The following is a 15,351-nucleotide window of genomic DNA, read 5'->3' on the forward strand; positions in this document are numbered from 1 at the left end:
ATGTCCGAATGCAAGAAGCCTAATTCTAGTGGCAACATTGACTCTAGCGTCATAGACATGAACCCCATTCAACCAATGCACATATTTTACACAGGAGTCCACCGGATATACGGCACAGAAACAGGCCATTCGGCCCAACCAGACCATGCCGGCGTTTATGCTCCACTCGAGCCTCCTCCCGTCTTTCCTCATCTAACTCTATCAGCATAACCCTCTATTCCCTTCTCCCTCATAGGCTTATCCAGCCTCCCCTTAAATGCATCCATACTATTTGCTTCAACCACTCCCTGTGGTAGCAAGTTCCACATTCTCACCACTCTCTGGGTAAAGAAGTTCCTTCTGAATTCCCTATTGGATTTCTTGGTGACTATCTTATATTGATGGCCTCTAGTTATGCACTTCCCCACAAGTGGAAATGCTCTCTCTGTATCCACTCTATCAAAATGTTTCATAATTTTCAAGGCCTCTATTAGGTCACCCCTCAGCCTTCTTTTTTCAAGAGAAAAAAGAGACCCAGCCTGTTCATCCTTTCCTGATATGTATACCCTCGCATTTCTGATATCGTCCTTGTAAATCTTTTTTGCACCTTCTCCAGTGCCTTGATATCCTTTTTATAATATGGCGACCAGAATTGTACGCAGTACTCCAAGTGTGGTCTAACCAAGGTTCGATACAAGTTCAGCATAACTTCCCTACTTTTCAATTCTATCCTAGTGCTTGGTTTGCTTTTTTTATGGCCTTGTTAACCTGTGTCGCTACTTTTAACGATTTATGTATTTGTACTCCGAGGTCCCTTTGCTCTTCTACCCCACCTAGACACGCACCCTCCAAGCGTTAAGTGACCTCCCTATTCTTCCTACCAAAATGTAATACCTCACACTTATCTGTATTGAAATTCATTTGCCAATTATATGCCCATTCTGCAAGTTTATTAATGGATCATTGCGTTGTGACTCCATCATGAGCTGATTTCATTGTTATTCATGCTATTTCTATTTTTTTAACAAAAGGATGAACTTTTCTGTGCTTTTCTGTGAATCAAAAAAAAAACCTAGGCCAAGATAACCACTGAATATTTAAATTATGTAGATAGAACCCTTTTTCTTTAACGAAGATTAGTGGGTAGATTTATATCTTCAATACCAAATTTCAATGGAATGAAAATCAGGTGGGTTCTAGAAGTTGCAAGGCAATTCGCTCCGCTGGATCATCACCCAGGCAGTGAAGCCCCTAGCGGCTTTGCCTACAATGCAACAGGTGAAGCAAAATTAAAATCACTATGTTGCTCCTGGACTTTAGTACTTTAAAATAAAGTTTATTTATTGATATATTGCGGTCCTCTTCAAGTCACTCAAATGCAAAATGAACAGATTTCAAGACTCAATTTTTATAACAGGATTAATATATTCAATGTTTTTGTGGTACAGAAAATAACATACAGCTATGCCATTTCCAGCACATACCAATTAGCACTTTAAGATAAACGGTAGATGTTCATCATTAAAGTTTCAGCAGTCAGCATTAAGGATAATTTCTTTCTATCAAATTTAAAATAAACACACAGGGGTCGATTTTCAGTGTGCCGTGGAGTCGGGATTGGAGGCGTGCCGGGGGTTAAATTCCCGAACTCGGGGGTCCCAACACCATCCCGCCTCCATGCAAGTTTCAAAGGAGGCGGGTACCCGCCCTGCACTGGGACCCGCCGACCCGAGGCGGGAAGGGATTAGTGCCAATTAACTGCCTGTTAACAGGCAGTTTTTAGCCTAATCCCTATTTTGAAGGTTGTCGTGTGGGATTCCCAACGGCTCCAAACCACGCCAAGTTAGAGCAGGCGGGCCGACGGGTTGAAGGACTTGGAGGGGTCGAGGTGTCAGTGTTCAGGTGAGTGATGGGTGCATGAGTGCAAAGGTAAGTGTGTTTGGTGTGTCTAAAGTGTGTAAAGAAGTTTAAATTACCTGTACTTACCTTTACAGTCTTCCTTCCTCTAGGTTTGGGGAGTCCATCATTCAGCCGGCACAGAAAGCAGAATGGCTGCGATCTGTCAAAAGTGACAGCCTGCAGCTTTCAGTGCTGGCGAGATTTCTAACTGAGTCTGCGTAGAAGGACTCAGGTTAGAAGTAAGACTGTCAGTGTTTGACAGCTTCAACCAGCTGATATTTCATCTGTCAACACGTCTTGACAGATGAAATTTCAGTCTGTGATGTCACCTGTTGCCGGGTGGCCCTTAATTGGCCTGCTGAGCCCACTGGGCGGGCTCAACAAGGTCAATCAAGTTAAAATCGCATGGATTGGCCGCATCTCAACGGAGGCGGGACTACAACCCAAAAGTTGTAGTCCCGCCTCCTTCCCGACTTCTGAATGAAAATCCAGCTCATAGACTTTCATCATTTATTTCATTTTTGAGATATGTGGGGAATAGAAACATCTTTGCACGCCAGGTTAATATAAAGGCTACATGTTGCTTGGGTTACATGCAGGATAAGATGCAGGGTAAAGCTCCCTTTACACCACTCCAACAATGTGCTTAACTACAATAGCATCCCTTACTGCACCCGTGTGATTCAGATCCTTTGGTCTCTGATGGAGACTTATCATTGGGAAATCGTAAGTATTTTTGTGCTGCTATCTTGCACCTACAAAAAGACTGAAACTGGTGAAATCAAATTTCACTTTTTAATCAAAATTTTATTGCTGGCCACGATAGGTGATTTTCATTCCATCAGTTTGGGATGAAAACCTTGTCCCAGTCAAACTTGGGCAGAAACTTCTGAATATATTACACAGACCCAAAACAATATATTACACAGACCCAAAACAAAAAAGAAGAATGCGGTTATTTCAAGAGTTCTGCACACAAAAAAGACACCCAACCACCATCACATGCATAATAGATTATGAGGAGGGAGCTAAAGATTATAATTCAGTTTTAAATTCTGCAGATTCATAAAGCTCCAAATGGATTACAAACCTTTCACTCCCTACACAACATCCACCCTATATATTGTGCTTTTAAACATATTTTGTTTAAGAGGACAAATTAATAAGTTTTCCAGTGGGAAAATTAGAGACACACACTTTTCAAACTTTAACTGGTAATGCTCATCACTGCAGCTCTGCTACTGTTGAGATCCAGTATTGTAAGGAAACTTTAATGATACCTGGAAGTTGTGCCTCAATTATGATTAGTAGAGAATATACAATGGATGTAAACTGAAAGTCTAAATCATTTAATACCAGGAAATAAAAGATCAATTAAAACCCTGAACAGCACTTTAAAACTCCTACTCAATTGTAAGCTATCACATTTTCATCAAACTAGGGTATCTGTTGAAAACTAGGACAACTGTTGAAAATAATATTCTACTCACCTCAAATTGCTTTCATCCATGCAAAGCATGTAATCAAATGTTATGAAATCATCCTTGGTTACCTAGGAGTTTAAAAAAATATACTTAAACATCTGATTCTTTTTAACTATCACATCATTATATACTGTAATGGAATAATTAAGTTATAATTAACTATAAATCTCTCAAAACTATTATGTTCTGATGAATAAACCAGTGAGAAGCCAGTGATAACATTATTTAAATTTTGAAAACTAACATTACAGTAAACTGACATTGCCAAGTTAAAATTAATTTTAAACCATTCTGCATCATAGCCAGCCAAAGCAGTAGACAGTTATATATTAATTCTTTGGCGACAGCCTTGGCTCAGTGGTACCACTCGCGCCCAGAGTCAGAAGTTATGGATTCAAGCCACACTTCAGGACTTAAGGACATAATCTCGGCTGACACTCCTGTACAGTACCGAGGGAGTGCTACATTGTCGGATGAGACGTTAAACCAAGATCCTGTCTGCCATTTTATATGGATATACAAAAGATCCCATGGCACTATGTGAAGAGCAGGGGAGTTCTCCCTGTGTCCTAATCAACACTTTCCTCTCAATCAACACAGCTGAAACAGTTTAATTGGTCAGTTATCTCATTGCTGTTTGTGGGACCTTGCGGTGTTCAAATTGGCTGCCACCTTTCCCTACATTATAACAGTGACTATACTTCAGAAGTAATTAATTGGGTGTGAAGCGTTTTGGGATATCCTGAGATCATGAAAGATGTTATATAAATGCAATTTATTTCTTCCTTTCTTCAATATATGTTCTTAAAAACATAAACATTAAAAACTGTAAATGAGTACTGGTTGATCCATGGTCTAGGTTGAAACAGGATTTATGGCAGTACAGTGGAAAGACAATTCTACAGTTTACAGACAGCAGACCTATATATTAAGAAAGTATCTAATATATTAAATTGTTTTACAAGGAGTTATCCTGTTCAATAGCATCTAAATTTTATTTTTTTAATGCAATTTTTGCTTTATTTCTCAAAAGCATACCATCAAATGTGGCTCCCACCAGCCTTCACAGTTCAGGTACATAAACAGACATTGTGGCAAGACCATATTGTCTCTTCCTGTGTAGCATTCTGCCAAGGAAATCAGCCCATTTGCCACTGAAACTGTCATTCATGCTTTTGTCACCTTGATGCTCTACGGTTTCAATGTTTTCATGGCCAGCATCCTATCTTTCAATCTCTAAACTTTAGCTCATCTGAAACTGCTACCAATATCCTATCCTGGACCAATACTGGCTCGCCCATCACCCCTGTCTGTTCTTGTTGATTAAGTCTTGGTCACCGAACCCCTCAAATTTAAAATTCTCATCCTTCTGTTTAAAACCCTCCATGGGCTCACCCCTCCCATATCTGTAACCTCCAGCTCCATCATCTCCTCAGGGAACTCTCTATTCCTCTAACTGCGGCCTTCTGTGCATCCCCCTCCCTTTTCCCCAACATTGGTGGATCTGTCTTTAGCTACCCAAGTCCTACCCTCTTGAACTTCCTCCCTTACCCCTCGCCTTCTCCATGTTCCTCTCCTCCTTTAAGACCCTCCTTAAAACCCATCTGGTCACCCCTCCGAATATCTCCTTCTTTGGCTCAGTATCCATTTTTTCCTTGCATTTATACAGCTCCATTAATGTAGAAACACGTCTCACGGCCCTTTAAAGATGTAAGTTGTGGCTTGATGCGACAGACAGAAGCAGGCTAGATTTTTAAAAATTGTGCTTGGATTATGGTCAACACTGCAAGGCAGTAATTATTGCCCATCCCGAGTTGCCCTGACAGCACCAAGAGTCAGCCACATAGTATGGAACTGGAATCACGTTTAGGCTAGATCATGTAAAGATGGTAGGTACCCTTCCTTGAAGGACATTAATGAACTAGTTGGGTTTTTAAAACAACCCAGTAGCTTTCATTTTTTGGTGCTAGCCCACAAATTACTACATTTCTTGAATTCAGTTTCACAACTTGCCATGGTGGAATTTGCATTCTCTACTTGTAGTTTGCTAATCCAGTACCATAACTAGAAGGCGACTGTACCTGCACAAAATGCAAGCATGCTAAGGTGATGTGCAGGACTTTCATCAGAGCTCACTGTTCAAATTAAACAAAAATATTTCAACAAGTTGTTATGATAGACGAAACAAGGAGTTAATAACCATTTCATGTTTTAAAAAGGAGGTTCAGACAGTGAGACTCACTTTTTAAAAACAAAAAGTAATTCTACAGGCCTGAACCAACATCCAATTTAAAAAAAAATGTTTATAAAACTTCCAATTTTGAAAATCAGTCTTAGATCCAAGGAAAACACTGTTATCATTGCAAATATATATTTTTAAAGTATACAAGAACAGAAATAATATGCTAGTAAGTCAAGAAATGCAATACATCATTCTTAAAACACTGTATGCCCAGCCCCTAATGCTTAAAAAAAAAATCAGATGATCTTGCAGTTTGAAAACCTGTCAAAAAATAATTTTTTCCCAGAAGCTCTACAGTCTATCAGCCAACATTTAGCAGAATGTTTAAAGATCTAAACTTTAACCCTGGCTGATTTACAAGACATCCACTTAGATCCTTCCCACAGCAGAACAGCCAAGACTGTCAATTGTGCAGTGAGGGAAATTCAGATAGGCTTCCCTTTACTGAGTGGTACGACAGGCCATTATCCAACACCACTGAGGCATTGTATAAAACACAGATTTGGTTTTCCTATATTCCTTTTTAACAATTCAAATTCTTATAGTTTCTTTTAAAATTTCATTGTTTCCAGTTTGTTTTCTTTTTAAAATTTTGTTTAGTTTCTCAGCACTTTAAAAACTAATTGCTGAAATACTGTCTGTTCCCTCCACAAATACGGATTGGCCTGTTGTGTGTTTCCAGTCTTTTCGGTTTACACTAGTGAATAATATTTCAATGGCACCATTCAATAAAGCAAGTGGTATTCAGACACTGGAAGACATTCACTGGACTACAAGAAGTTTTTTTTTTTAGGAAAGTAGGAATTTCACTATACAGGTATATCAAATTTTAAAATAGGGTCCTGTGGAACAGTAGGACATTGACACTGTGTGGCTAAGGAGCCATTACTGTTTTTCTGTGAAGAATATGCCTTTCAAGTAAATGGGTGGTGTAGAAAATGTTATTGGATCACTATCTTAACTCCTCCGATACTGGCCTTTTTTCCATTGGAAACAAAAGGTCTTTTCTGAAAGTGAAGATTCAGAACCTATGCCCATACTGACCATTCAAAAGGTATTAAAAAAAGTGCTAGGTATACAAAATTACAGATGTAATGGCTGAACACCAGATAGGCAAATTACATGTATCCATCAACCCACAAAATGTGGTAACTCTCAAATATTTTCTGTTACTATACAAGCAAATTTGTGAAAAAGACAGTCTTGTCGTGGGCTCAGCTCGCCAACAATGGTAATAAAGTATCAGGAAAAATCATCTATGTGTTGCTTTTGACACCTCCATCATTCAATAAGTGGCTGAAAACATCAATGGATTTAGACACTGCAACTCAGAACTGCATGTGTGTGAGGAGTTTCTTTGTAGCAGAACATTGTGTATGCAAATGTACTGTCTCTTTCCAAAACGGACATACTTCAAATATTGTGGAGATATTAGGCATTCAAGTGTAAATCCCTCTCAGTTAGAGCAGCATTGGCAGTAACAAATTGACAAAGGAAGGAACAAAATAAAAATGATGGAAGGGTGGCAGCCAGACAAAATCTTTAAAAAGTGCGTCAAATATTTTGCAATGCAATAGTAGTATGCTTTCCAATTTTACAGTTTATTCAGGCTTAAACATTCAGCATGCAGTCAAATTTCAAGACAATTTAGTGCTACTTTGTGGTACTACCCTGTTGAAGTGTTTTGATTTTTCTACTTCGTCATTGTTGTGACCAGTAGCCTAAAGCCATTTAGTTTACTTGCAGTTTTTATTTCCCTTCCTTAATCTTAGTCTCTTGCATTTGCCACTCATTAACCCACCTTCCCAACCTATCCTAGGTTTGCCTATTCCCTATTGAAATCCCTCCCAACAATCTCCTCTATGAACAAAGAAAATAAGTCATTTAGTATATTTGCCAGCCTTTGCTCACTTTTGGGAACTTTCAACGGCTCGTTTCCTTTTTCACCCGTTTGTCACAAATTGACATTTCTTTTAATATTGCCTGCTATCCTGACCTGTTTTTAAATTTAGCTTTCCTGGCTAGTTTCTTCATTTTTTTACCTTATATATTTGTCTCGATGTACCGTGTTACCTACAGCTTTATACATGGCAATGACTGTTGGCTCCAGTTCCGCAGAGCTATTTGCAGATTTGTGCCATTTGCTGCAAAGTCACTTCCTCCCTTAACTTGTTTGCTGCTACCTCCCTAGGCATGCTACACTGCTGTCCACTAGAGTGGGTGGCTTGGAGAAGCAAACTGCATAATCACCCTTGCACTCACCTGATGCAGCAGCACCTTCACCTCCACCTCCACCATCAAACAGGGGGGATTTGGGTGCTGCTTCACTCTAAACTCCTTCCCACAGATTCAGTTTCCTGCCTCCACATTTATTTTTCCAGCCAGGTGACTTACCACTGCTACAGGTATAATGCGCAGTGAATCAAAATGCAAGATAGCCACTGAAATGATGATCTGAGTGATTGGATTAGTTGATTTTTGCGAGAGCAGCTGCTTCCAGATTGGTAATTGGTGGGGGGGGGGGGGGGGGGGGGGGGGGGCGGTGGGGAGGGGGATCACGGGGGGTGGGGGAAGGAGGTGAAGGCGAGGGAATTAAGTGATTCAGCAGGTTGTTTGTGTGTGGCTTCCTCATTCCCGATTGGTAGCAGCAGCCTTTCATACCCATCTAGTGAGAATCAGATAGGTTACCTGTTCAGTTTACCCATCATTAAAGTTTTGTTGATGAATTGTCCGGTTTTGCAATCAACACTTTGGGTGCGGTGTATAAATTTGCTAGATGCACAATTTTGAATGTGAAAGAGAGACAGACTGAGAGATTAATTTAATTTAAATATTAGCAGATCTCCCGTGGCATTGCTTGGTGACCCAGAGGTTATGTGGTTGCAAGGAGGTGGGGTTGCTGGGCTGCAGAATTGAAAGTGGAAGCACATCTCCAATGAAGGATTTGGGAAGCTTGTCAAGAGATTTCCCCAAAGGAAAGAAAGTATTTTTAAATGGTTCCTGGAAAGTAAATAACATGGTATCTTCCTTACCCATTAATCTGTGTTTGGCTCTCATTGTACTTTTGACTAGCTTCAGGACATTAGCTAGCGCATAGTACATGCTTTTGCTTTATTTGTTATCTCAGAAAAAGTTAAAGAATTCATGCTTTAACACGTTATACTAAAAAGAAAATCAAATTCCAGTCACTGCTCCAAAAAGTGGCTTCTCTGGGGGTTTTGTTCTCAGTAAATTTCATCAGAGGGAATGGGATTCAGTCGGCATATCCTGGCACTCTTGCTGTTGATTACAACAACTTGTAGGCACTGGTGCAAGCTGGGCTGTAGCCTGCTGCTCTGTTAAGCTTCTTCAGTGATTCTGGGAACCTGAGCGAACTCAAAACCCAGGTTTTGCGTATAATCACAGACATCCTTGGTGCATGCATTTCAACCACTGAAGAAGCTATTATATAGTCAAGTTTTTCTTGTAAACTTTATAAATCTTATTTTTCAATCAATCAAAAGGTTTTTGAAAAAAAATTTTGGAATGGTTTCACTCAAAGATCTGTATCAATACTTTCTTTGGAGTATTAGTTGTAACAATATTCATTATAACTTTTACATAGAGAAAAATACTGGGCCTGAAGTTCTATAAATTAGCTTTCTATGGGGAGGTAGGGAATTCAGAAAAAACTTCTTTACCCAGAGTGGTGAGAATGTGGAACTCGCTAACACAGGGAGTAGTTGAGGCAAATGGTATAGATGCATTTAAGGGGAGGCTAGATAAGCATATGAGGGAGAAGGGAATGGAGGGTTATGCTGATAGAGTTAGATGAGGAAAGACAGGAGGAGGCTCGTGTGGAGCATAAACACCGGCATGGACTGGTTGGGTCGAATGGCCTATTTCCGTGCCGTATATCCTATGTAAAAGCCAAGATTTACGGTAAATTAATTTAAGTTACACGATACTGCTGTTTCAAACATGTTTAGACATAGCAAGAGTTGATGCTGTTCATCAAAAAGAGATCAGCTTCCAGAGGTTTCCATCTTTAATTTTCAATGCAGGCAAAATTCCAAATGAAAATATGGCGAAGCATTATTCAAACCTATCTGGTGTCAACTGGCCCGACTCTGCCACAGTTTCTGGCCTACAGCCTAATTTAATGGGGTGAGCCCCTGGTGTCACGACTAGCACTAGTTGGGAGCTTGACCACTGGGGGTTCCTGCAGCAACTTAAAGGGCAGCCACATAAATGGTTTGGGAACATATCGGCAAGGTTACCATCAAAAATGTCTGCAGGAAAGCAGAGACCTGTAGATTCATAATTGTGACTGTGGAAGTGCTGTTGGAGAGCCAGGCAGGAAAAGGATGCACAGTTTGGAATACTTGTGAAAGGTGGTGGCCTGGGCAGTCAATGGCAATGCCAACGTTCCAAGCACAGCAATGCAGTGTCAGAAAAAGTTTAACATGCTTTCAGACCTCTCACGCTAAGTGAAGCCATTCTTCCAAGAATGCACTATAACAAGCATGGCTTCCACATACAATGACCACCCCTCAATGTATTAAAGTGCTTGGATTTTTTTGTTGTTGCCACCAATGCCCAGGAGACTGTGTGGAACCCTTTATACTCCCAGCCTTCACCCGAAAAGTGTTCCTTCAGTCACAATCTTACCAGCAATCACCCTCCTAAAAGCATGAAATCTAATTGTTTGGTGGAGGCATCTATCACATCCATGATGGCTGCAGAGTGATACCTGGATTTTACTGTAAGTCGTAGTAACCCATGCTAATTTCCACTTTTTGATTCTCTTTCAAGACAGCCCATTACACTAGAGAAAACTGCAACAGGTGGACCCGAAACCTTTGTCCTCTTACTCACTGAAAAAAAAGACTTGGTTATATATCGCCTTTCACAACCTCAGGTCGTCCCAAAGCACTTTACAGCCAATGAAGTACTTTTTGAAGTGTAGTTACTGTTGTAATGTAGGAAACGTGGCAGCCAATTTGCGCACAGCAAACTCCTACAAACAGCAATGTGATAATGATCAGATAATCTGCTTTTGTGATGCTGTATAACATAGAAACATAGAAGATAGGAGCAGGAGTAGGCCATTCGGTCCCTCGAGCCTGCTCCGCCATTCAATGAGATCATGGCTGATCATCCAAATTCAGTACCCTGTCCCTGCCTTCTCTCCATATCCCTTGATCCCTTTAGCCTTAAGAAATATATCGAACTCCTTCTTGAATATATTTAATGTATTGGCCTCTACTGCCTTCTGTGGTAGAGAATTCCACAGGTTCACCACTCTCTGGGTGAAGAAATTCCTCCTCATCTCAGTCCTAAATGGCTTACCCCTTATCCTTAGACTGTAACCCCTGGTTCTGGACTCCCCGGCCATCGGGAACATCCTTCCTGCATCTAGTCTGTCTAGTCCCGTTAGAATTTAATAAGTTTCAATGAGATCCCCGCTCATTCTTCTAAACTCCAGCGAGTATAAGCCCAATCGATCCAATCTCTCCTCATACGTCATTCCTGCCATCCCAGGTATCAGCCTGGTGAATCTTCACTGAACTCCTTCCATGGCAAGAACATCCTTCCTCAGATAAGGCGACCAAAACTGCACACAATACTCAAGGTGTGGTCTCACCAAGGCCCTGTACAACTGCAGCAAGACATCCTTGTTCCTGTACTCGAACCCTCTTGCTACGAAGGCCAACACACCATTTGCCTTCTTAACCGCCTGCTGCACCTGCATATTTACCTTCAGCGACTGGTGCACAAGGACACCCAGGTCTCGTTGCACTTCCCCTTCTCTCAATCTATTGCCGTTCAGATAATAATCTGCCTTCCTGTTTTTGACACCAAAGTGGATAACCTCGCATTTATCCACATTATATTGCATCTGCCATGCTTCTGCCCCATCACCCAACCTGTCCAAATCATCCTGGAGTTTCTCGGCATCCTCCTCACAGCACACACGCCCACCCAGCTTTGTCATCTGCAAACTTGGAGATATTACATCTAGTTCCCTCATCTAGATCATTAATATATATTGTGAATAGCTGGGGTCCTAGCACCGATCCCTGCGGTACCCCACTAGTCACTGCCTGCCACTCGGAAAAAGACCCGTTTATTCCAACTCTTTGCTTTCTGTCTGCCAACCAGTTCTCTATCCAAGTCAGTACCTTGCCTCCAATCCTATGTGCCTTAACTTTACACGCTAATCTCTTATGCGGGACCTTATCGAAAGCCTTCTGAAAGTCCAAATACACCACATCCACTGCTTCTCCCTTATCTATTTTACCAGTTACATCCTCAAAAAATTCCAGTAGATTAGTCAAGCACGATTTATCTTTTGTAAATCCATATTGACTTTGTCCGATCCTGTCACTGCTTTCCAAGTGCTCTGCTGTTACATCTTTTATAATGGACTCTAGCATTTTCCCCACTACCGATGTCAGGCTTACCGGTCTATAATTCCCCGTTTTCTCTCTACCACCTTTTCTGAATAGTGGGGTAACATTAGCTACCCTCCAATCCATGGGAACTGTTCCAGAGTCTATAGAATTTTGGAAGATGACCAGCAATGCATCTACTATTTCTAGGGCCACTTCCTTAAGTACCCTAGGATGTAGATTATCAGGCCCTGGGGATTTATCGGCCTTCAATCCCGTCAATTTCCCTAACACCATTTCCCTACAAATACTGATTTCTTTCAGTTCCTCCCTTTCGTCAGACCCTATGTTCCCTGACATCTCTGTGAGGTTATTTGTGTCCTCCTTTGTGAAGACAGAACCAAAGTATGTATTTAATTGGTCTGCCATTTCTTTGTTCTCCATTATAAATTCCCCTGATTCTGACTGCAAGGGACCTACGCTGGACTTCACCAATCTTTTTCTCTTCACATATCTGTAAAAGCTTTTAGTCAGTTTTATGTTCCCTGAAAGCTTACTCTCATACTCTATTTCCCCCCACTTAATTAATCCCTTTGTCCTCCTTTGGTGAATCCTAAACTGCTCCCAATCCTCAGGTTTACTGCTTTTTCTGGCCAATTTATATGTCCTCTCCTTGGATCTTATGCTATCCCTAATTTCCCTTGTTAGCCATGGTTGAGTCACCTTTTTTGTTTTATTTTTATGCCAAACTGGGATGAACAAATTCTGTAGTTATTCCATGCGATCTTTGAATGTTTGCCATTGCCTATCCACTGTCAAACCTTTGAATGACATTCCCCAATCAATCCTACCTAACTCGCGCCTCATACCATCATAGTTTCCTTTATTTAAATTCAGAACCCTAGTCTCTGAGTCAACTACTTCACTCTCCATCTTAATGAAGAATTCTATCATATTATGATCGCTCCGACCCAAGGGGCCTCGCACAACAAGATTACTAATTAATCCTTTCTGATTACATAATACCCAGTCTAAGATGGCCTGATCTCTAATTGGTTCCTCGACATATTGGTCCAGGAAACCATCCCGTATACACTCCAGGAATTCCTCCTCCACAGTATTGTTACTAATTTGGTTAGCCCAATCTATATTTAGATTAAAGTCACCCATGATAACTGCTGTGCCCTTATTGCACGCTTCTCTAATTTCCCTTTTAATGCCATCCCCAACCTCCGCATTACTGTTTGGGGGTCTATATACCCCTCCCACTAACGTTTTCTGCCCCTTGGTATTTCTCAGTTCTACCCATAGTGATTCCACATCATCAGAGCTAATATCCTTCCTTACAATTGTGTTAATCCCCTCTTTAACCAGCAATGCTACCCCACCTCTTTTTCCTTTTTGCCTATCTTTCCTGAATATTGAATACCCCTGGATGTTGAGTTCCCAGCCTTGGTCACCCTGGAGCCATGTTTCCGTAATCCCAATCATATATTCGTTTACCTCTATTTGCGTAGCTAATTCATCCAGCTTATTATGAATGCTCCTCGCATTAAGACACAAAGGCCTAGAAATTGGGTATAGCCCCGCTTGGGGCGTTAGAATTGGCGCAGCGCAAAGTTTATAGTCAGATGCAACTTATCGCCCCTAAAGGTAATTGAGGTGCGAATTCAGGCGTTACACGGGACTCCTAAGGCGCTAAACTTCCGGCGCAACCCAATATCGGAGCGGACAGGCGCAGCGCAGGTGCTCTCAATTACCGATGACCACGAGACTTCCAGGCACCGGCCAGCTCTTAAAGGGGTGGGTCAGTCAGCTTCAGCATCCACACTCTGCGCCTTGTAGGCCTCAGAATCGGCGCAGGCCCTTCTCTGGCACTAAAAACTTGGACCAGATGGAGAAGGTGAGACAGAGAGCAGAGCGCTTCACCAATGAGGCTCTGGAGCAATTGGTGGCCGCAGTGGAGCGCCGGCGAGATGTTCTCTACCCAGACAATGGCAGGAGGCCGAATCATAAGGACTACCGACGAGCTTGGAGGGATGTATGCCAGAGGGTCAACTCCAGCAGCATGGTGACCAGGAGCCCTGTCCAATGCAGAAAGAAATTCAACAACCTCACTCGGGTCGTGAGGGTGTGTTTTGTTTCTGCAAACTTCTGCATCTGACTTTATGGCTACAGGGTGGGCTGTGCCCCATTGGCCATCTGCCAGCAAGCACCCATGGCCCTTTCTGGGCACACACATGCACATTTGACTCAAGGCATCATGTAAGGGCTCTTGCACCATGGGGGGGCATGAGATGATCACTCAGGGCATCATGTAAGGGCTCTTCCACCATGGGGGGCATAAGATGATCACTCAGGGCATCCTGTAACATAACTTCACCTCCTTTCCCCTGCAGTCCAAGCTGGCGAGGATTCGCAAAGACCAGCTTCGCACCGGTGGAGGACCTCCACAAGTGGTCACTCTCACGGATCTTGAGGAGAGAGTCCACCAGATTCTTGGAGGACGTCGGAGTGGTCCTGTAACCATTGCAGCTGCCGACCCCATTGTCGACAGCGATGGTAAGGTTCTCACCTTTTACAACTGTCTCCTTCCACTTGTTCCCCCGCCAGCATGCTTTCTCACTGTGGACCCATGTCATAGCCTTGCCGCAATCGGGCATCCCTTGTTGCCAAGCTGTCCTTTTGCTAAAGCCACTCTTCCACCTCCCTGCTATCAGATGCTGCATCACCAGCTCGGGAGCTGGGCCCTCAAGCTGCCAGTGCCAGTGCCTCCGAAGGCTCAATGAGAAAATTACTGTCCAACAGAAGGTCAGCAACTCTCTCCAGCAATGATCAGAATGGCCAGCCCAAATGGCTGCAGCTTTTATACTAGTGCTGTCCCCTTTAAATAGCGCCCCCAGAGTCCGAGAAGGGCCTGGGAACGCTCCATCCAACTGTCACTAATAGCGCCTGGCGGAAAGGTTGCGGGCGCCACCGAATATCCGGTCCAGGGTGCCAAAAAGGCGTTGCACACTGAAATGACGTCATGATCTGCCTGCGCCCGCACGCAAAGAGTTAGCGCCGGCGCTAAAAGGATACTCAATATGGGAGGTGGCGCTATATTCACTGCGCCCGCCTGAAAATTGGGTAACGCCCCAATTCTCGGGCTCTTTAGGCGCTAATCGCTGGCGCTACCAACCGAATTTCTAGGCCAAAGCCTTCAGATTGAGGGATAACGATTGGCTAGGTCATCTTTGAAATAGTGGCATGGATCTTTTACGTCCCTCTGAGGGGACACACAGGACCTCGGTTTAACGTCTCATCCAAAAGACGGCACCTCTGACAGTGCAGCACTCCCTCAGCACTGCACTGAAGTGTCAACCTAGACCTT

At 42.5% G+C, this 15,351-nt stretch overlaps 1 protein-coding gene across 2 annotated transcripts in view; it reads right to left on the reverse strand.

Annotated features, from left to right (window-relative positions):
- acp1 (acid phosphatase 1) overlaps positions 1-15,351 on the reverse strand; it is a 45,186-nt gene that overhangs the window by 11,278 nt on the left and 18,557 nt on the right. For both annotated transcript variants that reach the window (XM_085996424.1, XM_085996425.1), the window contains exon 4: positions 3,369-3,430. In XM_085996424.1, coding sequence (XP_085852550.1) covers positions 3,369-3,430 — 62 coding nt within the window. The remainder of the gene's footprint in view (positions 1-3,368; positions 3,431-15,351) is intronic.

Source organism: Somniosus microcephalus, chromosome 9 (genome assembly GCF_052327205.1).
Source record: "Somniosus microcephalus isolate GS21.2 chromosome 9, FLI_Smic_1.0, whole genome shotgun sequence".
Taxonomy (NCBI): Eukaryota; Metazoa; Chordata; class Chondrichthyes; order Squaliformes; family Somniosidae; genus Somniosus; species Somniosus microcephalus.